General features: G+C 34.8%; 3 protein-coding genes and 1 long non-coding RNA gene across 13 annotated transcripts; all 4 read left to right on the top strand.

The window, feature by feature from the left end:
- The first annotated feature begins 4,317 nt into the window (after nucleotides 1-4,317).
- On the top strand, nucleotides 4,318-8,274 carry LOC112328212 (uncharacterized). 2 transcript variants are annotated; one of them, XR_008059735.1, is made up of 4 exons: nucleotides 4,318-4,587; nucleotides 4,886-5,438; nucleotides 5,596-6,094; nucleotides 6,205-8,274. It is a non-coding gene; the product is annotated as an uncharacterized LOC112328212 (long non-coding RNA). The 2 variants fall into 2 exon arrangements; XR_002982923.2 differs by having other exon boundaries at nucleotides 4,886-6,094.
- A 558-nt stretch (nucleotides 8,275-8,832) lies between these two features.
- LOC7486098 (uncharacterized) lies at nucleotides 8,833-9,774 on the top strand. Its single transcript, XM_002310479.3, has one exon. It carries the CDS (start codon nucleotides 8,904-8,906, stop codon nucleotides 9,597-9,599), a length of 696 nt encoding a protein of 231 aa, XP_002310515.1. The 5' UTR covers nucleotides 8,833-8,903; the 3' UTR covers nucleotides 9,600-9,774.
- Nucleotides 9,775-11,894: 2,120 nt separating this feature from the next.
- Nucleotides 11,895-15,180, top strand: LOC7486097 (uncharacterized). The gene is made up of 6 exons (XM_002310478.4): nucleotides 11,895-12,062; nucleotides 12,170-12,224; nucleotides 12,571-12,621; nucleotides 12,979-13,070; nucleotides 13,147-13,224; nucleotides 14,699-15,180. Exons 1-6 carry the CDS (start codon nucleotides 12,007-12,009, stop codon nucleotides 14,847-14,849), a joined length of 483 nt encoding a protein of 160 aa, XP_002310514.4. The 5' UTR covers nucleotides 11,895-12,006; the 3' UTR covers nucleotides 14,850-15,180.
- A 1,594-nt stretch (nucleotides 15,181-16,774) lies between these two features.
- Nucleotides 16,775-21,023, top strand: LOC7466731 (UDP-glucuronate:xylan alpha-glucuronosyltransferase 1). Of its 9 annotated transcripts, none has more exons than XM_024605924.2 (5): nucleotides 16,775-17,135; nucleotides 17,273-17,396; nucleotides 18,443-18,640; nucleotides 19,068-19,696; nucleotides 19,786-21,023. In XM_024605924.2, exons 2-5 carry the CDS (start codon nucleotides 17,344-17,346, stop codon nucleotides 20,814-20,816), a joined length of 1,911 nt encoding a protein of 636 aa, XP_024461692.2. In that variant the 5' UTR covers nucleotides 16,775-17,135; nucleotides 17,273-17,343; the 3' UTR covers nucleotides 20,817-21,023. The 9 variants fall into 9 exon arrangements, with proteins under 9 accessions (XP_024461692.2, XP_024461689.2, XP_024461693.2 ...); XM_024605921.2 differs by having other exon boundaries at nucleotides 16,983-17,135; nucleotides 19,783-21,023; XM_024605925.2 differs by having other exon boundaries at nucleotides 16,983-17,135; nucleotides 19,801-21,023.
- Nucleotides 21,024-22,249: the final 1,226 nt, after the last annotated feature.

Genomic DNA, 22,249 nt, shown 5'->3' on the forward strand with positions numbered 1-22,249 from the left:
CTCTAATCAAATTGAACGTCAATAGCTTTTCATTTGTTAATCAAGAAAAATAAAAAATTGAAAGATAGGAACCGAAGTAAAAAACAAGTAGAGAGAACATGACCGTTTCAAAATTGATAAAAAAAAATTTATTTTATTTAAAGTCCCTTCAACTTCTTGAGAATTTTATTTTTTATTTTTTATTTTTTTAAGCAAGTGACCTGTTATCTATTCAATTTTTTTTATTATAAAAATTAAGGTAAACAAAGAAAAGAAAAAAAATTCAAAGCCTAGACTTGCGCCTAAGCTAACAGACTCGCATGCTTGTGCTTTCCTTATTAAGGTCAAGCGTGTTGGGCCATCTAGTGCTGCGTGTTTGAGATTTTTTTTGGGTATTTTAGTTTTTTATTCAATTTTATCATTTGACTTTTTGTTTTTAATTTTTTTTTGTTAACTTTGTTTTCTCAATTTTATCATTCAATGCTTGATTTATTTTAGATTGGTCTTCATGATTAGTTTTGTCGTGTTTCTTATGGAGTTATCTCAGTTTCAGATAAACATTTTATCATTTTGTTGGTGTTTGATTTTACAAATGTTTATTTTTATTGTCATCTTTTCCAGTCTTTCAAGTTACATTTGAACACATCAAATCAATTAAGTTATATTAGGTTAACTTTTATATGGTTTAAATATTTTTTTATATATTAAAGAATATGTTTAGCAATGCCTAACATTTTTTTTGTGCTAAAAAAAAAGTTATTGCCTTTTGGGTAAAACATAAAATGATACTGTAATGCCGTCTAAGGTTGTATTTAATTAATATTTTAAAATAAAAAAATAGATATATAAAAGACCAGAACGTGTTTTCTTAAAGTGACATAAATAAATAGGGTTATAAAATAAATATATTTTTTTGGGGTAATTTTGTAATGAATTTTTTATTTCAAAATAGAATATATAAAAACACATGTTACTTCTATCTTCATTATCTTAATATTATAACCAAATACTTTTCATAGGTAAACGGTCAATTGGAAGAACTCTTTCCTAAGTTTCCTTCATAATTTCTCTTTTCTTATTAGATCCTTCAAGAATTTTTTTTTTTTTAACTATTGTGGCTGCTGCCATTATATTAGGCTTTAGATTTTTAATTTTTTTTAAAGTGTCATTGGATATATTTGAGTAAGTTTTTTTTTTTTTTTGAATTCGAGAAAACCTTACTTCCCGGAAAGCGCACTTTGTGGGTCCAAGTGAGAGAGTAAAACCTCAATTATCCTAGGCTCTTACAAGATTAAACATACCTCCTCTAGATTTGATCTCTAACATGCAGCCACGTATAAAGAAACACCCTTTAATATATTATTAAACTATATAATAATTTCTTCAAATTAGATTCATGTCAAAACAAAATCCACCACGTAAGCTTTAGCAAGCATAATTTAATATAGAGCTTAATTTATTTTAGTTTTAAGAGTAAAACAGTGCCGTGGCTAGCATAATTTTGAGAGAAGTTTTTTTAGTTTGGTGGTATATATCTTCGCACTAATTTGTTTATATTAATATTAAATCCAGCTTTCTAAGTTATTCATAAACAACTATTCATATATATCAAATGAGCTAGCACATTTCCTTTTCTGCCACTTTGCCCCCACCTCCTTTTCTTTTGGAGCTTGAATCCAGTTTTTTCCATCCACATCCGAAGAACACATGTTAGGGCTTCTGAGTATAGATAAAGTTGCTGAGAATCTGCAGTGATTGGATTCGAATTCCTTGATAAGATGGCATAGTTACATCCAAAGTAAATGCTACTCCTATGGAGATGAAAATTTGCTAATGAACATGTGATTTTGACCTTGAGAAATAAAAAATAATAAGCAAGATGCTAAGTTGTAGTGGTGGAAAGGATAAAGGTGGTTTGAGGATATGATCACTGTTAGTAAAAACATAAAGCCATGCTATTATTCAAATGGCTTTGGAGGCTTAGCTCTGAAATTAAGTAAGGCTAGGTGGAAGGATTTTATTTGTAAGAAGTAGCAACCATCTTTCGAAAACGGCCTTCCAACCTTCTTCAAACCTCTATATATCCGAAATTTGGCAATGAATCATGTCTGTGATCAATCCTGGAGATGATATTTCTGAGGCCTTAAGAAGATGCTCAAGCTATGTCATAGGGAATAAGAAAAATCTAACATTTTGGACAGACACTTGGTTGAGAGACACCCCTTTAAAGGTATAATTTCCTAGACTATATAAGCTATTCATTAAACCAACTGCAAGGATATCTGATATATGGGTGAATGGACTCATGGAACCTGGATTTGGAACTTAATTTGATGAAGAAATATGAGAGCTTGTGAGTGGGAGCAGATTAATTATTTACAATCGCGGTTGAATGGTGTCCAACTAGTACAGGAGAAAGAAGATGTTAGAATCTGGAATATTGATAGGAATGAAAAATTTACAGTAAAATCTTGCAGTACCCAGATTGACATATGCCTTTCACTTCAAACATTTAGAATGGAGTAGCACCGTCGAAAATACAGGGTTTGTTTAATGGTTGTCAGTACAAAATCGTCTATGCACAAGAGATTTTCTTCTCAACTGGCACCTTCTTTCATTGGAGCAAGCTTCATGTCCGTTCTGTGCATCAAAGATAGAGTTAGTAGATTATCTTCTCCTTCAGGGCTATTTGCTTGGAAACTATGGACAAAGTTCCTAACATGGTGGGGGGTCTCATGGCGCGTTCTGAAGACTATGGATCAGCTTCCGGTTCAATGGCCAACATTGATAGATGATGGATTCTAGAGGAAAGCATGGAACCTCCTTTCATATGTCATTGTTTGGAGCTTTTGGTTAAGCAGGAATCACCTAATCTTTAACCAAATATAGCCGAACTGGGAATCATGTTTTTCTTTAATTCTCTGTGAAGAAAATCTTGGTTACAGAAATAATGATCTGCTAATTAAGAAGTGTAGATGAAATTAATTCGCAAATGATCCAATTCTCAAAAACTACTAATTTACTTCGAACTCTAGTTTTTTCTTTATCTTAGCCACATTAATGGCTAGCTTTCTTCAATAATATTGCTTGATTATCATAAAAAAAGAAGAAGCAAGATGCTGGCACATGCATGCTCCTAATATTTTAATAAACAAGATGCTGCAAATATTTGATCTTCAAGACTTAAAATAGCTCATACATCTGGATATGTTGTCTTATATGCCCATGTTAGAATTATAAAGAGTTAGAGACTAATCAATGATTATTATTTTTTTTCTTTTTTATGAATTAAACAACCTTCCCATAAAGATATGATTGAAGTTGAGAATATTCCACAAAACTTGATAAACTTTATAAGATATTTGTTTGAATTATTATAGGATATAGTAGTTTATAACCCTACTTTATAAAGAAACATCATTAACTAACTAACTTTTCCCTAAATTACATAATTATAGGTTAATTACCTCCTAAAATCATCCCCAAACTTCTAGAAAAATGATAATTATGTGTGTCAAGGAAAACACTAAAAAATATATAGTAAGGGTTATTTTTTATTAAATAAATTATTTTTAACATAAATATATTAAAAAAATTTAAAAATATAAAAAAAATTAAATTTAAATATATTTTTTTAATTTTAACCCGGCTGCAATCATGAACAAACACTAAATAATGAATCCAAACCCTTAAATATAATAATCTCTCTCGTGATTAGCACAACAAAATTGGAAAGCTCTCGATATATACATTGCAACAACGTCCTTGTCATTTTTTCTTTTCTTTAAATTAGATGATCTTCTTTTAACTACCTTCTGATAATTGAGATATCGAAGGACCCGCACTAATTAATAAAGAGATGGGTGTTCTTTTAAAGTTGATGTGTTCATCTGGCTACATGCATGCTCGATCAATGGCAGTCTCAATATTAAGTTAAGAGTGTTTTTTTTTTTAAAAAAAACCCAGTATTGAGGTAGGTATCATCTTACCACGATGAGAATTATTAAGAAAACAACAAGCACAGGATTTCATGTCACAGCACAGTAGGGTTGCTTGCTTCCCTTTTATCCCTTTGTTTTTACTTGTTATTTTCCCTTTGTTTTCCTCCTTCCTTCAATGCATAATGCCCCACTAGACCAACATTTTGCTTCTTTTCTAATTAAGAGAACTTTGTATTATAAAATAGTCTCCTCCTACTTCTTTTTTTATTTAAACTTGCTCAATGTGAGTGAATGATTGCCACTTTTTAGGTTAGGCCAGCCCAAGCTTTAGGGTTTGACAAAGGTACAAAACGGTTGCATTCAAGGGTTTGGCCCAAAGTTTGTGCACAGACTTGGTTTAAAAAAAAACTTTGTGAGTTGCTCTGGAAGGAGCTTGTGTCATGGCTAAAGCTAAATCAGTCTCAGGCCTTTACCCTAGGCAGGGTCCGAGTATAGCTTAGGGAACAAGGATATTTTAGTTAAGTATTATTAATTTTGACGACTAGATGCCACTGAGCTTATGGCTCTAATGGCATTCCAGTCTCCTTCCTCTTAAAAGGTTTTGGGTTCGAACTTTTGCTACAGAAGTTCGGCAGCATCGAGTGTTAACGACGAGATTCTTGAGAGGGTGAGCACTGTTTGTTTCATTTTAAAACTTGTCTTTCTCGTTTTGGGATATTGAATTTCACTGTAGTTTTCTCATCATCCAACCTGATGACAGTCACAGCATTTGAGACATGTGTGCATAAAGATGCTTGCTGTGTGGAGAGTGTGTTCATGCATATTTGGTGGTGCTTATGTATAAATCTTTTCAACAACTTGTCAAACTTGCCAATCAATTTTCATTTCTTCATTGTGTTTTCCCTTTCCCTGAACACATATAAGCGTACCTTAATTCCTGCTAATTCCAGCTGGTTTTTTTGCAGCTCGTTGAAGGAGCTGTTGATGCAGATATGAACAAGCTCCTCCGAGAATTATAAAGCATGGGGCAAACTCTTGGGACGAGAACATTGTTTACACGGAGTCAGTGGACTTCTCTTTTGTTGAGAACATTATCTAATTAAAGCTTCTTAAGTATGAGATAGAGATTGTTTTGTAAAAATCTGAGTGCGCTGTACCTATAGTTCACAAAATGGCCATCAGAAACTTCTGCAGAAGGATACTGTACATAGGTCTGTATCTGCTTATCTGGGGTGTAGGAGCTAATGTTTGCTTGATGCCGGAATGTCTGCGCTATATTTTCACAATGTTTCTATTAGTTCACTCTCTAATTCACCGATTTTCATTATCCATTGCATGTTCAGTTAACTTAAGAGTCTCATTCGAATACCCTCATTTAGTCATTTATGTCAGATGCCCAGTGAACTCCATGGTCTGCTGTCAGGAACTGCCACATTGCTTTTGCCGAAAACTTGAAACCTTACGGTGAGGGTGATGGGGAGTTCTAAAGGAACATCATTTTTCCATGAAAGTGAGAAGGTGCAGTAGAGCAATTATGCTTTAATTCAGTCATCAAAACTTAGTTGTTTCTGCTCTAAAAATACGAAAAAGGTTATAAAATCATAGCTAGATTAGTTTTTTTGATTTCTTGATTCTGATTAATACCGAGCTCTTCACATTTCAAATATGCTGATAGGTGAGGACTGTGAACATCTTCCAAGCTTAACATCAAACATTCACATTACATAAGGTATCTATTGCAACATGGAATACCATTAAATGGTATGCTTTAAATTCAGGGGATTGAGATGATTGGAGCAAATGCCTGAGTTTATAAGATTCTGGTGAAGAACACGTAGACAACTGATGAAACTGTCGTATAGCTATCGGAGCTATAATTTGGTTGAGAATCCTGCTAAACTTATCCACGTTACTTCTATTTCACCAATTGTGAGGATATGACTTATGGGGACTTCCCTGCAAGACTCTTTCTACATGTGAGGCTGAATATGTGGCAGCAGCTTCCTGTGTTTGTCATGCTGTGTGGTTAAGGAGAATTTTGAGATAAGTGCATTGTCTTCTCAGCTGGGGTGAAGCAGAGAATGATACTTTACTTTGGTATGCATCTTCTCATCTGGGGTAAAGCAGCTAATGTTCAGTTCATGCCAGAATGCATACGCTATATTTTTCACCATGTAAGCAATCGGGATTGTGTTACTTGACTCTCTTATTCACTGGTTCTTCTGAGTGTGCATTACTTTTGTTATCTCCAAAGTCTTTAAAGATTCTTTTCGTACATGTTCAGATGGCACGCGTGCTCCAAGACCTGTTGTCTTTCACTGCCAGCATTGCCTCTGTCCAAAATGTGATGCCTTAATATCGTGGAGGTGATGGGGCATTTCTGAGGAATGTTAGAGCACCACTTTACCATGCAGTTGAAAAGGTGTGTTGTAGAACAAATGTGCATGCTGTTATGAAACCTTAAGTTCTCTCTGCTATATATCAACAACGATTGTGCTTTATTATTCCAGGGAGCCTGTGAAATTGAACCTGGAAATGCTTCAAAATCGTTATTATGATGATCTTAACGAGCATTTCAAGTTAGCCTGAATTTAAATATTAGAAATCAAATCAAGAAACATTACTTTACTAGTTCTTGGATTGCTTCATCTGATCAATTCTTGTTTTTGCTATATCCTATGCTGGTTCTGTGATTGTATCTATCTCGGTTGGTCAATTCGGGATGACAGAATTCTTATCAAATCAACACATGATGTGGAACAGGCAGTTTCTTTTTCTGAGCAGGTTTCACCTCCGAATGCTTAAATTGATTTATTTGGTCTGTGCATAATTTGATTACCGGTCCTAGGAAGAAAGGCTTCCGCAAGAAATCTAGCAAAATCATATTTTGCTGAAATCTGAACATTTTGGGACAACATTCATAATTAATTTTGGCAAATCGCCAAGGACTTTTTCCTGATTTATTTTCTGTCTCTGATGAAAACCAGAAAGCAGAGTAAGTAGTCAGAACTGATCCCAATTTCCTTACAGAGATCCACTCAGAAAAGCTTATTAAAAAGCAGATCTCTGAAGTTCTTTGAACAATTGAAAAGATGGAGAAGGACTTCTCATAAGGTTAATTAGTCCCTTTTCTTGTCTGTCCCATTGTAGTTTGTTGTGCAAGATTCACAAAAGTTATTGAGCAATTACGTTGCACTTCAAATTAATTGACACAGTTTCATTTCCTTTTCTCTTTTCCTTTTCACTATGCTTTAAATCAGATTGGTACAAAATGTAGTTGTCTTTTGATATCAGACATGCGAAAAAACAAGTATAGATAACTAAAAGCTTTCTGGAATCAGATTTGTCTTATTGCTGTTATCATCTCCTGCATGTTGAGAAAATGACAATATGCATGCAAAGAGTATGGTGGTGGGTGAAGGACTTAAGAACAGTTTCCAAGCTGAACAGCATGCTTCACATTTCTATATCATTTCATAATTTCTGTGCGCATCGAGGGTCTTGCTTAGACTTAGTTATGTTGAAACAAGATATATCGAACACGGGATCTTGAAAATTGACAGATACAATATAATTCAAAATTGATGCAGTTCGATCCGGCCTTCATATCTAATGTCTGGTTTACTTTTTTCCAGAAAAATGAAATGGATAGCATTTTATTCTTATTCATGTGAATGCAGATTCTCATACATTCATGAGAATCTTTCTTATCTCAACATCCTCTTGGAATCACAAGAAAAAAAAAAGGCTAAGTGATAATCGAAAGCGAAGCAAACAATCAGCCCTTGGGGGTAAAGGCAGTGCTTCTTTTGAACTAAATGGAGTAACCAATAACTCGGCAACTTAGACCGACCCGGCAACGCAGAGCCACTGTCCTACAAAGAGAGCAGTGCAGTTGAGATTGGGGTTGATAGCATCAAAGGATGCAGCTGTCAAATTAAAGGACTGTGCAATGGTAAAACAAGTGTCTCCACTTGCTGCTCCAACCACTTCATCACATTCTGGGGTACTTTTGGCGAAGAAACCAGCAGCTGCTCATCAGACATTGTTTAACATTTGAAAGAAAATGAAGTCAATATATTTCATGAAAACATAAGTTAATATTTAATGCTATCTAAAGTACTTACTGCCAAGAATGCGACTTTCAGCCATGGAGATAATGAGGAGAAAGGAGAGCACCAAGATTGAGCTCAAAACAAAGGCTGATATGCGGTTTCCCTGGGCCATTTTAAGGAATATGTGTTTTCCTTCCTCTCTAGTGGATATTCAGTTTATACTTTTCTGTTTTGTGGGTTGCGGACTCTCATGTCCAGCACTTCTATTTATACTACAATGTTCCATTGTTAATGATGAAACCAAGAAGTAAATCCTAAATTAACTGTTGTTGTAGTTCTCACAAGGGGGCCGGCGCCGGCTTCTGTAAAATTTGTGATACTTTTCTTGTGATTCTCTTAGTTTGACATGGTTTTTTTTACTAAGCATCCAATGTTTTAATATTCAAACAGCCCATGCAGTGGACCTTAGAAGATCATATCTCTCATACATGTCTCAAGTGATGCTTTTGCGTCTGTTAACGCGGTGCACCGTGCTAATTAATGGGTTTAATCATGGTATTTCAAATCGCTAATTTAAATATAATTGTTAATTACTGTGATAATTAAAGGTAATTATAAAATATTCTTTATTATCAGTTTAAAAACCCAAGTGGTTAATGTCCCGAGCATTAAAGATTGCATTGAGACAACTAGCTTGTCACCAGGAACTAACCTCATCAATTCAGCTAGCCGACCTTTGAGAAATCCTTAAGGAATCAGGAATCCTTTTCTAACCAAGAAAACATTTGTCAACCGATATTCTATGCCTATAAATCCACAAACAAAGAGTCATATATTTCCACAAACCCTAGCTGCTAGACTCACCGTCTTAATTACCTTCTTCGTTTGTCACAAACCCTACTGCCCTTCTTTCTCTCCCAACTCAACCATGGAGACTCCCATCCTTTACGACTATATTGTCAGATTAAAACCCAAAACAAATAGAAACTCACAACACGTCAATAGTGACCAACCACTTCAAAAGGTACCAGCAACGTTCCCTGTGAACTTCTTGCTTTACAAGCGAGAGATCTACTCTCTTCATGGAGAGTCATTCTTTGCAATAGATAGAAGACCCGAGGCCATAAGCCGAAAAACTATTCACTTTCCGGTTGGAGATTCACCGATTCATCACATTAATGATTTCAAAGAGATCTTGACCGACATGGGCATCCCTGGAATCAAGATATCACAGATACTATTCGAAATTGCAACCAAGGCGCATGGCATTGATACTTGTAACGGCGTATTCATGATTGTCTCAATAAGGATGACAGTCTATCAAGAAGCTAGACTTCGTAATGAAGAAGATGATATTGCCAGAGCTGAGAGGGAGTCAATGGAGGTTAGGGCAAAGCCAATCCCGGCCACCAAGTCCTCTATTGATGCATTGGAAAGGGTGGTTTTGGACGCCTCGGCGTCAGCGAGAGACTGCACTGTTTGTATGGAAGAGATTGACGCAGGGAGTGAAGCAATTCGGATGCCGTGCTCGCATGTCTATCACTCGGATTGCATTGTTAGGTGGTTGCAGACCAGTCACATGTGTCCTCTTTGCCGCTATCATATGCCCTGTGAATACTTGTGAACATGATCATCAGCACCAACTATCATTCAGATTTCATCATTTTTTTCTTTTGTTAATTATAGCTATAATTAAAATTTTCAAATGTTGATATTTTTGGCAAGTTTGTTTATATATATTTGAGAGCTAGACAACTATATGCATGAACACCTTTTGGTGTTCTGCAAATTTCTAGGTATTCAATTTGTGACTGAAGATCATAGTTTACAAGGAGATAAAGCTAACTTCTTTTCTCATCGTCCGCAAGAAAAAAAGAACCTTCTTTTTCATTGCCATAATTAATAATGATTACAATAGATTATTTTGTTTTTTTTTTAATATTATTTGTGTTAATTCAATCTGATTTAACTAGGTTAATTAAATTTTATCAAATCAAAATCTTTTATAATTCAAATTAAAATCTAACCCATATCAAATTCTAGATCACATATTCTTAAGATCAACCAGACAAATTAGAATCGAATTGAATAGCTATATTTCCCTTCACCATAAAAATGTTTATATTCCTCACCATAATAATGATGATTAATTACATCAATAGAACATTAGTTTTCGATTATAAGTATGTCAAGTTCTACTTCTTAACAAAGTATATGTAATAGCGATTAAAAATTTCTTTAACCTGAGTTTAAATACATAGACAATTAATGTTAAAGAATTAATATAAATTTATTTTTAATTTCTCATTTAGTAGTCTAAGTTTTTACTTTTTAGCTTAAATTGATTTTGTTTTGAGTATAATTAGAAAAATTGAAGATGGATTGAGAAGAGAAAAATTAACATGTACTAAAAAAAAGCCTAGAAATGAAAAATGAAATAGTAAGTCTTATTTTACTATGGTTCTCAAAAAAACAATTTGAGGGTTTCTTTATTTTTTTAAATTTTATCCTCCAACATTTAATATACTAGGTATTGAATTTTATAATTTATTTTAATTTATTTTCTATAGATTTATCTTAGTTTCATGACTCAAGTCTTGAGTTTTGCAAGTTAGCCACGTTGACCTGAGTTATTATTTTAACTATTTTTCTCAACCTTATTCTTTAAAATTGAGTTAATTAGAAATTTAACTTCGTAATTATTTCTTAATTTGTTTTTTATGGGGTTATTATAATCTCATAACTTATATCGCAAGTTTCGCTAGTTAGCCAGGTTGACTTGAGATTTTTTTTTAATAAGACATTTTTTTTTTAAATTGGATTTATTAGGAATTTAACTTTATAATTTTTTTCAATTTACTTTCTATGAAATTATCAGGGTCTCCTGACCTAGGTTTTGCAGGTTAACTTTAGTTTACTTGAGTCATTTTTTATCATTTTTTATTTGAATTGTTTTTTAATTTAATCATTTTACATTGGGTTGATTGGTAATTGAGTTTCATAATTATTTTTTATTTTTTTCTATTAAATTATCACGCTTTTATTACCCGGGTAACAAGTTAAGCTAGTTTACTCAAGTTTTTTTTAATTGATTTTTTTTTCAATTTAATCTTTCAATGATATTTGATTGATTAGAAATTAAATTTTATAATTTGTTTCAGTTTGCATTTTGTAAAGTTATCTTAGTCTCATGACTTGGGTCACGGTTTGGTCAATTGACTCTGGTGATTTTTTTTATTTCATCCTTTAACATAAAGTTGTTTGGGAGTTGAGATTCATAATTTTTTTTCGGTTTGCTTTCTAAAGAGTTATCTAAGTGTTATGATCCATGTTTGATAGGTTAACCCGGATTAACTTATTTTTTTTAGTGTAATTTTGTTTTTAATTTCATTCCTTAATATTGGGTTGATTGAGAATATGGTTTAATAAAAAAAAATTTGCTTTCTATAGGGTTATTAGGGTCTCATGACCTAAAAAGCAGGTTAAGCCGAATTGATCCAAATTAATTTAATATGTTGTTATTTCAATATTTTTAAAAAAATATCTTGAATTTTTTGATTTAAACTATATTTTTATCTATTATCCCCTTGGTTTATTTTTAAACTTGCTAAGTCGACCATGTCATTTCAAATTTATTTTTATATAATTTAATTTTTTTATGCTATTAAAAAAACTTGAATATTTTATTATTTAAAAAAATTAATTTAACCTGCACCTTAGCACAAAAATAAACAAAAATAATGGTGATTGATAAAACGAATTCGGCTTATATTTGCATTATTCGTATAACAAAATTGAATTTTACTTTAAAAAAAAGACAGAAATTCTGGCCCAGCCCAACTTCATTGAAACTTGAAAAAATCAATTTTGGACAAGTTGAAGCCCAAACTGAAAGCCCATCCATACTTAAACAGTGAAACTTTGCCTTCTTCACTGCAGCTTGCATTACCAGTGCAGTCTTAGGACCTCCGGTTAGGGTTTATCTTTCCTCTCTCTAAAACTGAGATTTTACCACTTTCTCTCACTAGAAAATGACTAAATTCAGAAAGCTAAATCGACCCACTGGTCACCGTATGTCCATGCTCAGGTTCTTCATTTCTTCCCTTTTTTAAAATTTGGTTCTAGTTTTTTTTTAATTAATAAAAAACTTTAATTTAGTTCGATTTTCTTATGATTATTGTTTTCTATTTTCAGAACTATGGTGTCCCAGTTGATTAAACACGAAAGGATTGAAACCACTGTTGCAAAGGTAGGATTTTTTTACTCTACATTTACAGGGTTTTTGTAGGGTTTATATACCCATATGGTATATTGGCAAGAAATATTTAATTTTGATTGTTATTTTGTTGATTTGAGGTGGAAAAGTTTTGGGTTTTGTTTTTCATTTTTATTTGATTTATAAGGTATTTGATTGAAACATTGAGTAATGATATTCAAATTTCTGGGTTTAGCTGATTTTGTTGAATTGTGTGAAAATTTTGTTTCTTTCAATGGATTTTTGGTAGTGAATGATACGAATTGAGGGCGATGAAAGAATTTGTCCGGTAATGATGGTGATATGATTTTATTTTATTCTTTTTTTTATGATTCTGCAGGCGAAAGAGATTCGACGTCTTGCTGATAATATGGTACAGCTTGGGAAAGAGGTGTGTAACAATTTAGTTATATAAATCAGAATGTTTTATGGTTAGTGTTGATTGAGCATGCAAAAGGGCTAGAATGATCAACATTATTGCTGACATTGCTAATTGTTTGCATTATAACAGGCAATTTGCACTCAGTGTCTTGTTGTCATTGCTTGTCCTCAAGTTACATGAATATGTAGATTGTACTGAAGATGTTGTGATTGGAACAGGCAAATTGATTTGTAGATTAGTATAAAGAACTTTTTGAAAGGAATCATTTCTTGCAGAAGGGAATGAGCTATATCTATTTTAAAACTTATCTCTTTGATCACATGCCCCCTTTCATCATTACCTTATTCTGTTTCATCAAAATTACAGGGTTCCCTTTGTGCCTCAAGGCGTGCCGCTGCATTTGTTAGAGGGGATGATGTCATTCACAAGCTATTTTCTGAATTGGCTTACCGTTACAAGTAAATTTTACGTGCTATTATTTCTTCTATAAGTATACTTTAATAGAAGGGCTTATGGAATGTTTTGATGTTTCAGGGACAGAGCAGGTGGTTACACAAGGATGCTTCGAACTCGCATAAGAGTTGGTGATGCTGCACCAATGGCCTACATTGAGTAAGACTTTTTGTTGTCTATTCTAAATTGTTTGTTATTATCACTTACAGACTTGTCACTTCTCTTGCCACTCATTATTGCACAGCCGATGCACTTTCAAATTGGATGAACTATGACGAAAGTGATTGTATTGATCTTTCTTTTATGAATATTAGTCGATCTTTTTTGGTAATGATGCCAACACAAGTGATGGTAGTCTGAAACACAACACTCACATGTGAAATTACAACACCTTGTTTCTGTTTCCACTGAGCTTTATTTATTGTGAAGAATCTCAACATTGAATAAATGATCTGATTTTTGAAAGTAGCATCTTCCATATGAAACCAAGACGTTACTGAGATAAAAGAAAGTTGCTTTCTAAATGCATATAATCACATGAAGGAAACATAATATAATTGCCTATTTGTGGTTTGTGAACTTTATTCCCCATGAAAGATAGATTACATTATAAATGCTGTCAATCTCATCTTACTCAATAGTCTGACAACTATTGCCTTCATCTCTGCAGCACATGCAGAATTGATTTGCTATAAGAATTCTATTACTTGAATTAAACTCAAAATACAAAAGCTAATGATAATGATAATATCAAAAGGAAACGTATTGATGCTAGTTCTGGAAGCAAGATCAATGTTAATAGCATTAAAATTTTGAACAACAGCAAGGACTGGATTGTCTTGTTGACATCCTTACGGAGTATTGCTAGTTGGCCTGCCTGCTGTTTCTCTATCCAAAAATCAAAGGGAATTGGAGGGCTTTTTATCTCTAATTGCCTTGGTTTTATATTTTCCCTTGCAGAGGATGCCTTTTCTCTCCATTCTGTAATTCAGTTTATTTGCACCATCAGTAAATTTTTGCATTATCTAAATAAATAATTAAAATTACAGCATCAGAACCAAATATTAGATTGTCTGTTCCCAAAGCTGAAGTTTTGTTGTGTCACCTTATAAATGTGTGAAAGGACTCTGGGAGGTGTTTAGATCACCAGTAAATTTTAAGTCTTTGTGGACTCGTGAGTTGATGTTCATGCTATGCTATTATAGGAAAAATGAAATTTGAATTTTTCAACTCATTTGATCATTAAATTATCCTTGCTAGAAGGTTTTATGTCTCTTTGTCGAAGGATATTTTTTCCATAAAAAGGGGTCAGAGATAGCACCCACCAACTGGTATAAATAATTAATAAGCATTTCTCGGATACAATGAATGGCCAAATGCATGCTTGAGATTACATCTTGCATGAGAATAACTTAATTTTGAAGTATATTGAGGGTGATGCCTTTCCTTTTCAAATCTTTCAAAGGGGGTTCACAAAAGCTGTTGTTGTAATCTTTGACGTAGTGAAGTAAGCAATGTTTCCCAAGCCAACATCTGGTGTTTTTTTGAACAGTTTCATTAATTGATGTTTTTTTTCTGAAGTTTGTTGAGGGTAGCCTGGTAGTTTATTCTTATATATTTTTTATATGGACAGGTTTATCGATAGAGAAAATGAGCTTAGACAGTCCAAACCGCCAACCCCTCAACCACCACAGAGAGCTCCTATGGATCCCTGGACAAGATCACGGCTTACCAGGCAGTTTGCACCCCCTAAAGAAGAAAAGAGCTCTGATCCTGAGATATGATACAGAAATCATTATTCTCTGGTTGCAGCATTGTGCTTCCGCTAATCTGTTTGCATGCAGTACTTCCTCATGCTGTGCATTTAAAAGCTTGATACCTGCATAATATGAATGCAGCACCATTATGCCCCACCAGTTGTTGCCCCTATTTTTGTGAGAGCATAGATTAAAAAAAAAAAAAGGTCCCAATATGGATCAGAATGATTGTTCTTTTCTTGCTATTGCAGAAGGGTGGTTTTTGCTGTACAAATTGAAGGGTTAATTGTAGAAGGTCCCAATATGAATCAGAATAATATCATCGTTCAAGAATTTAGAGTTGGATACTTTGATTCAATTGAACTATGCTCTGACCTTGTAGATCTAGCTCAAGTATTTTCATTTTTACTGGCTCTGAGTTTTGACCAGCAACAGCTTATAGGCATGCTTAGCATGTAAACTTTCCCAAGAATAGCCAAATCTGCAACCGTCCTACGCACCCACATGAAGAAAATTGAATTAAAAGCGAGAGAAGGTTTTGCAATTCAAGAAAACAGTAAATGAGGATGAGGAAAAAGCTGTGCGCGAAGTACAAAACTGACCAATCATTTTTAAGTGTTTTCTATTAAAGTTATCTAACCCTTAGCAATCAAAAGTTAATTTAAGCACCACATTCCAAAAGTTTTGCCATTGTACTTTAGTGAAGGACCGAAGGTCATTGTAAAGGTTGCCACTCCACAAGAAGCCGTTTTCAGTCTTTAATCATGATTCACAAGCATTTTGTATTGGTGGGAAGCCCCTAATATAAAGGTAACAACGACCTTACAAAAAGATTGGCTCGTTCTTTTTGACTTCGCGCATAATTTTTGTTCTCAACTCTGTTTGGAGATGAATCGAAGTTGAGAGAGCTTGCAGTATACGGTCACTGAAATAGGTTACAACTCACAAAATGTCAGTAGACTACGAGGACGTTGGCAATTTCCCAAGATAACTAGTGCCCCAAAACCAAAGGGATTAATTAGGTCTCATTTTCTTTTCCATAGATTGTCAAATTGGTGCAAAGACCATACGATGAAATAGAGTAGAGCATTGGTCAAGGGCACGCCCATTTCCATGGAAGGTATAAAGAAAAAATCCGAGTCTACCAATTGTTCGGTTGCTTGGCTTCAAATACAATTATACGAACACAGACAGAGACATCAATCCATTCCAATTTCGGTACATACAAGTATTTATCTGCCAAAACTATATAGGTAATGCATGGAAGGGATGGAGTAACAGAGAGATACGTAGCGATAGGTGCAAGGATTCTATCCTACAAAGAAGTCCCACCTTCTTGTTCAACAGACAAGTGTGTTGTCAAGGTAGTACAAAGGTGTCAGTTCCTGATTGGGCAAGTCCCAGTTGAAACTTTGAAGTGAATATTGCTTGCTATAATAGCATGATTATTCTATAATCATGCCTTATTAGCCCTTTTTTGCAACATTCCATTGTCACTTAAAAAATGGGTTTATTTAGTGCTGAATTTCTTTGCTTAAATATAAAGGATAGAAAAGGGTTGGAAATGGGAGTTAAAAGGCTTTTTTTGTGACGTTAATCATTTGTGCATATCATTGCAAAATGTTTAATCAAATTGATTAACATTTAGGAAATTAGTTCATGATTTTACAAAGGATGAGAGGAGAACAGAGGGATGTGGAAAATTGGGTTAACAATCAATTTTTCTTCTGTTAGTGAGGGTGCTACTTTTATGATAATCACTGAAGAAGCACCAGTAATGTTCCCCCATTTTAGCAAGTGAGATGGGACATTTATATAATTATTTATTTTTTAAATTAAGTAAGATAGGACTTTTATTTTTCTTGTGATGAAAAATGAGATGGGACATTTGATCACCTTCAATCCCTTCCATATCTATCATTAACCAAACCAATTTGTTTTCATTAACCTAATCTAGCAACTACTTCCAAGATGATAGAAATATCTTCTTTGATCTTTTGTAATATTATTGTTTTTTCCCCAGGCAAAACACTAATCAGAACTCTAGTTTCTTAGTGTTTTGTAAGAAAAGAAAAAATAGAGAAAAGAATGAGAGATTATATAAAAATAAATAAATTTGGTGACAACAAAAACTTGAAAATGAAATTTTATTAAGTGGACAAAGGAAGATTCAAATGGACGTTAACTCTGTCTATATTGACTACTTATGCTACCTCGCATATGCTCTCAAGTCTCAACCTGCCTTTCCTTGTGCCACTCTCACCATCTTTCTATTTCTAAAAAGGCTAAAAACTATAATCATCATAGCCTAAGGTTTGCTTCACCAATCCCCGTCCCTCGCTAATAGGGAACTTCGTGAACATGTTCTTCTTTTCTTTCTTTTAAGACTTCTTGTTCTGTGCCTGGTAATTGCTTCTTGAAGCTTAATGATCCCTTCATGATTCTTGCAGGATTTCTTATTCATTAAAAATCACATGGTGCAACCCTTGTTGCTAAGAACTTGGAGTCATTAAGTTGAGCAATGGGTGGCTCACCGGGTTCTGTTGAAGCTAGGCATAGATTATCTGCATCTTTGTAAGTTCCAGCTAATTTCTTTGGTTTCATGCTACTTAAATTTACTTTTTTTTCTTCCTTTTCTTTTCATTTTCACAGCCTAGTTACATCAATTTAGCATGCATCATTTGTCACATATTTTTTTTTCAAATATCTTTATCTTGTTCTGGTTTGCGTTGGTGGAAAATGCGTTGTTCTTGATTTGCTCCATTACTGCAATATATTGTACGTGCATTTGCACTCTGATTTGGTTACATAATCAATCATACCAGAATAGAAATATTTATGGATTCAATGGGTTTTTACTGCTGTAATTGGTCAATGCAATGGACTTCGTAATGTGATTAGTTTAATTACTTCACATGAACTAGCTTTTGAATCAACCAGTAAGTACTCCAGCCCTAGTTTTTTATTTTCTCGAATTTCCAGGCATCTCAAGCTCAATTCCAAAACACTATCAATGCTGGGAGATACTTCTTTTTCACTGATGTGACAAACTGATAGTTGATTTGAACTTCTTATCTGCTGAATCAAAGTAGTGGTTAAAGACATTGCTTCTGTCCTAATCCAACTATGTATGAAACTTGATTATATTCTTTCAATGCAAGTCACTTGGAATAGAGAATTCCCAGAAGGAAAATGTGTTGTATAACTATAGCATGCTTTAGTAAATGGTGAGATTAGGCCTTGCAGTGGTGTCTCTATATTTATGTGACTGTATAGTAAAAGGGAATCAATCAACAAGAAAAATTGCCATGAAAATTCTGTGTGATTCTTACAGAATGTTTCTTATAGGCTGACAAATGCAAGGGAAACTTTGCCGTAGTAAATGAGATTGTTCCGTAGCTAATAAAGAAAATACGGATGACCTACCGATAAGGAAAAGTTAATTATTCATTCTACAGATAGATATGTAGTTTCCAGCTGCATTTAGAGCATTTCCATGGACAATCAGATCATTTTTTCCTGTTCATTGGTACTCTCATGCCGGTTTTCTGTTACTTATTCTGTTTTCTTTATCTTTTTTCCTGATCGTGTTTTTTGTTTGCAAATTTCTACTCAAACAGTGAAGATTTATACAAAAGAAGGTTAACAAGAAGTAAGGTTAAAGGTGTTGAAAAACCCTTCAACATCCCCATCCAAGATAGAAGTTCTTGTTGCAAGTTTCCACTAATCAAATTTATCCTTGTGGTCATTATCGGTGGCACTATTGTATCACTCTTATATTCTCCAGATGTGGATCAACTATCTCACTCAGGTTCAAGGTACATTTCATGCCTTTTCACCTGCTTTTGGACTCTCAGATTTTCATTCAGCTGTTGTGATTGTGGTCCAAATAATTACCTTATGCAGGGCAGTTGGTGCTGGGTCTTACTACATTTCTGGTAAAATAGTTACAATGGTAAAAAAAAAAAAAAAAATCTTTCTGATTTTTATGCCTGAACTAGATATCCTTTGTAGAGGCGTGCTCTAGTCTGATCCCATGCACCAATGTTTTGAAGGGATTGAGGGAAAATCTGTTTCTTAAATTCTCCAACATGGTTGATCTTGGAAAAACTTTTCTGATATCTGTTATTTCAACATAGCTGGCCAAATATGCAGATGCCCCAGTGGCAACAAGAAAAGTCATTTGGAAATGAAAATAACCTGAATCAGATCTATAAGAATCTGAAGTTTTGTTATTTGACGCAGACAAAATTTTGTGAACAGATGGATTTGGGGAGGATCAGATCCTAGATATGTTTCAGATTTAGATGTGAACTGGGACGATGTGATGAAAGTCATTGAGAAGCTGGGTGAACAGAATGACTATCAGGGAATTGGTCTTCTAAACTTCAATGACAGTGAAGTCTATCATTGGAATCAACTTACGCCTGATGCTACACTTGTCAATATTCAACTAGACTATGCTGACAAGAACATGACCTGGGATTCGCTATATCCAGAATGGATTGATGAGGAGCAAGAAAAGGAAGTTCCTGTTTGCCCATCGCTACCGAAACCTGACACTCCTAGAAAACGACTTGACCTCATTGCTGTGAAGCTTCCTTGCAGAAATGAGTGGAATTGGTCTAGAGATGTCGCTCGGTTGCACTTGCAGCTAGCAGCAGCAAGTCTTGCAGCCTCTGCCAAGGGGTTTTATCCTGTCCATATGCTTTTTATCACTAGGCGTTTTCCAATACCGAACTTCTTCACTTGCAAGGAACTTGTTGTACGAGAAGGGAATGTTTGGCTATACAAGCCAGATGTGAATGTTTTGAGACAAAAACTCCATCTCCCAGTTGGCTCTTGTGAACTTGCACTTCCTCTCAGAGATAAAGGTCAGTTATATCCAAATTCAACAAGATTTTTTTCCATTTAAATGTAATAGACTTGTGATAGACAGAATCCCAAAACTTTTTTAAAGCAGCACGGGCCTATTCAGGGAATCCACAGCGAGAAGCATATGCAACAATTCTCCATTCTGCTCATGTTTATGTCTGTGGAGCCATTGCTGCAGCACAAAGCATCCGCTTGTCAGGCTCAAATAGAGACCTCGTAATACTTGTTGACGAAACTATCAGTGTTTACCACAGAAGTGGACTTGAGGCAGCTGGATGGAAAATCAGGACAATCCAAAGAATAAGGAACCCAAAAGCTGAGAAAGATGCATACAATGAATGGAATTATAGCAAGTTCCGGTTATGGCAGCTGACAGATTATGACAAGATCATTTTCATCGACGCTGATTTGCTTATACTTAGGAACATTGATTTCTTATTTGGCATGCCAGAAATTTCTGCAACAGGGAACAACGCTAGTCTTTTTAACTCAGGTGTAATGGTCATTGAGCCTTCAAATTGCACATTCAATCTTTTGATGGAACATATTAATGAGATCGAGTCCTATAATGGTGGAGATCAAGGCTACTTGAATGAGGTCTTTACATGGTGGCATCGTATTCCAAAACACATGAACTTCTTGAAACATTTCTGGATTGGTGATGAGGAAGAGGTTAAACAAAAGAAAACTCGCCTTTTTGGAGCTGAGCCTCCTATACTCTATGTTCTTCACTATCTTGGCGTAAAGCCATGGCTGTGCTTCCGAGACTACGATTGCAACTGGAATGTTGACATATTTCAAGAGTTTGCAAGTGATATTGCTCATGAGAAGTGGTGGAGAGTCCATGATGCAATGCCTGAGCAGTTGCATCAGTTTTGTTCCTTGAAATCAAAGCAAAAGGCACAACTAGAATTTGATCGTAGAGAAGCTGAGAAGGCAAACTACACGGATGGTCATTGGAAAATCAAAGTTCAGGACCGCCGCTTAAAGAAATGTGTTGACAATGTATGCAATTGGAAGAGTATGTTAAAACACTGGGGCGAGTCGAATTGGACTAATGATGAATTCTTTAACCCATCGCCACCAGCTACCAGCACAGCATCTCTTCCTGGCTTGTGAGTTATTGATTCCCATTAGGCTCGCCATATTGATATGCCTCTTTAGTCAAATGAAACAGAATACGGATGATGTGATTCTTTGTTTTTTCCCCTTTTCGAAGCATAAATTTTCTAGACCGCTCTCTGTTTCGAGATAGAATACCCCTTTGATGTTTCTTCAGCCGAGTTATATACAGATTTGAGAGAGTTATTTGGTTTTTGAGCTTTACACTAGTATAATTTTGTCCATGTTTCCATGACCCATCATGTTTTATTTACAGAAACCAGACTTGCAATGACTACTCCTTGCTTCTAAGTGATTCTATGGCTTAGTAAGTGTTCGTGCAGAGATTAGCCCAAATACATGGCAATCATAAACAGGGAACATTGTAAATATATCTGTTTGTATTCCGCAGTGAAGCGCAGGCGTGAATCCTAGTAAACATCTACGTTGCAACTATTGATCCCTCCATTAGAGGCCATTGCAAAGACTGCTGGAGTAAAGCCTCTCACTATTTTTATTTTTTCTCTCCACGTCTTCTAGACTATTAGATTCACATGTCTGCAGCCTATGGTGTAAAAGTAATTGAGACAAAGGAGGCCGCATGCCATATGTGACCTAAAAGTATATGTGAAATCTATTAAAAAGTCCATCAAAGTAGTGGGGCGGCAATTTAGGCTGACAATAGCATGGGACAATTTGATGCTCCCCACAGGATCCATAGACACAGCTAAGACCCATTACAGCACAGATTGACTAGAGGGTGTTGATTTTCACATGTGGTGTTGATTCGTGTAAGTATAGAATGCGAATGGGAACCAGACCTACAAATGGGTGAGTGAAGAAAAAGAAATATACTAGTTAAAGGAAAGAGGTGTGGAAGTGGGAAGATAAAAGCATGACCAAACAAGTGGATGCCAGAGTTGACTGTAACAATGGGTTTCAGTTATGGAGAGTAGAGTAGACACCGATTAGACCATTTCCTCTAAGGGGAAGATAAGGCACAAAGTGGAAAGCATGCGCAGACCAACTTCAAGCATGACGTAGTTATCGCACTTACCAAATCCTAAAGCTTAGGCAAGTAATTCTACTCGCATATGCTACATAGCAGAAATATTGACATAAAATATAAAGAGCAGTGGGACATATGCGGACAATTTGTTCTTACATCACAATTAAGAAACCGATGACCGACCTTTCGGCATCATGAGATAGCAACTGAAACACGGGTTTAACCACCTCCACTTAGAACCACGCGTACGCTGTTTGCTCATGTGATCTGAAAATGGCATGCAGAAAAAAACTGTTCCTTGATTAGGACAACAATAGCAAAAGACAAAAGTGGTCTTGACTCCTGCTCAACTAGCCTCACATGAAAGCATCTTGTAGAAAAAACTGGCCAGGTTAGTTTACCCCTCATCTCTGTAATTTTTCTTTCCATGAAACGGGATTGG

This window comes from Populus trichocarpa, chromosome 7 (assembly GCF_000002775.5).
Source record: "Populus trichocarpa isolate Nisqually-1 chromosome 7, P.trichocarpa_v4.1, whole genome shotgun sequence".
NCBI lineage: Eukaryota > Viridiplantae > Streptophyta > Magnoliopsida > Malpighiales > Salicaceae > Populus > Populus trichocarpa.

What these genes read in the sequence shown, in the direction of transcription:
- LOC7486098 (XM_002310479.3), top strand. Translation starts at nt 8,904, where the DNA reads ATGGAGACTCCCATCCTTTACGACTATATTGTCAGATTAAAACCCAAA.
- LOC7486097 (XM_002310478.4), top strand. Translation starts at nt 12,007, where the DNA reads ATGACTAAATTCAGAAAGCTAAATCGACCCACTGGTCACCGTATGTCC. An exon ending in TTGAAACCACTGTTGCAAAG is followed by an intron (nt 12,225 to 12,570) that starts GTAGGATTTTTT and finishes ATGATTCTGCAG; the next exon opens with GCGAAAGAGATTCGACGTCT. An exon ending in GCACCAATGGCCTACATTGA is followed by an intron (nt 13,225 to 14,698) that starts GTAAGACTTTTT and finishes TTATATGGACAG; the next exon opens with GTTTATCGATAGAGAAAATG.
- LOC7466731 (XM_024605921.2), top strand. Translation starts at nt 17,344, where the DNA reads ATGGGTGGCTCACCGGGTTCTGTTGAAGCTAGGCATAGATTATCTGCA. An exon ending in CATAGATTATCTGCATCTTT is followed by an intron (nt 17,397 to 18,442) that starts GTAAGTTCCAGC and finishes CTACTCAAACAG; the next exon opens with TGAAGATTTATACAAAAGAA. An exon ending in CTATCTCACTCAGGTTCAAG is followed by an intron (nt 18,641 to 19,067) that starts GTACATTTCATG and finishes TATTTGACGCAG; the next exon opens with ACAAAATTTTGTGAACAGAT.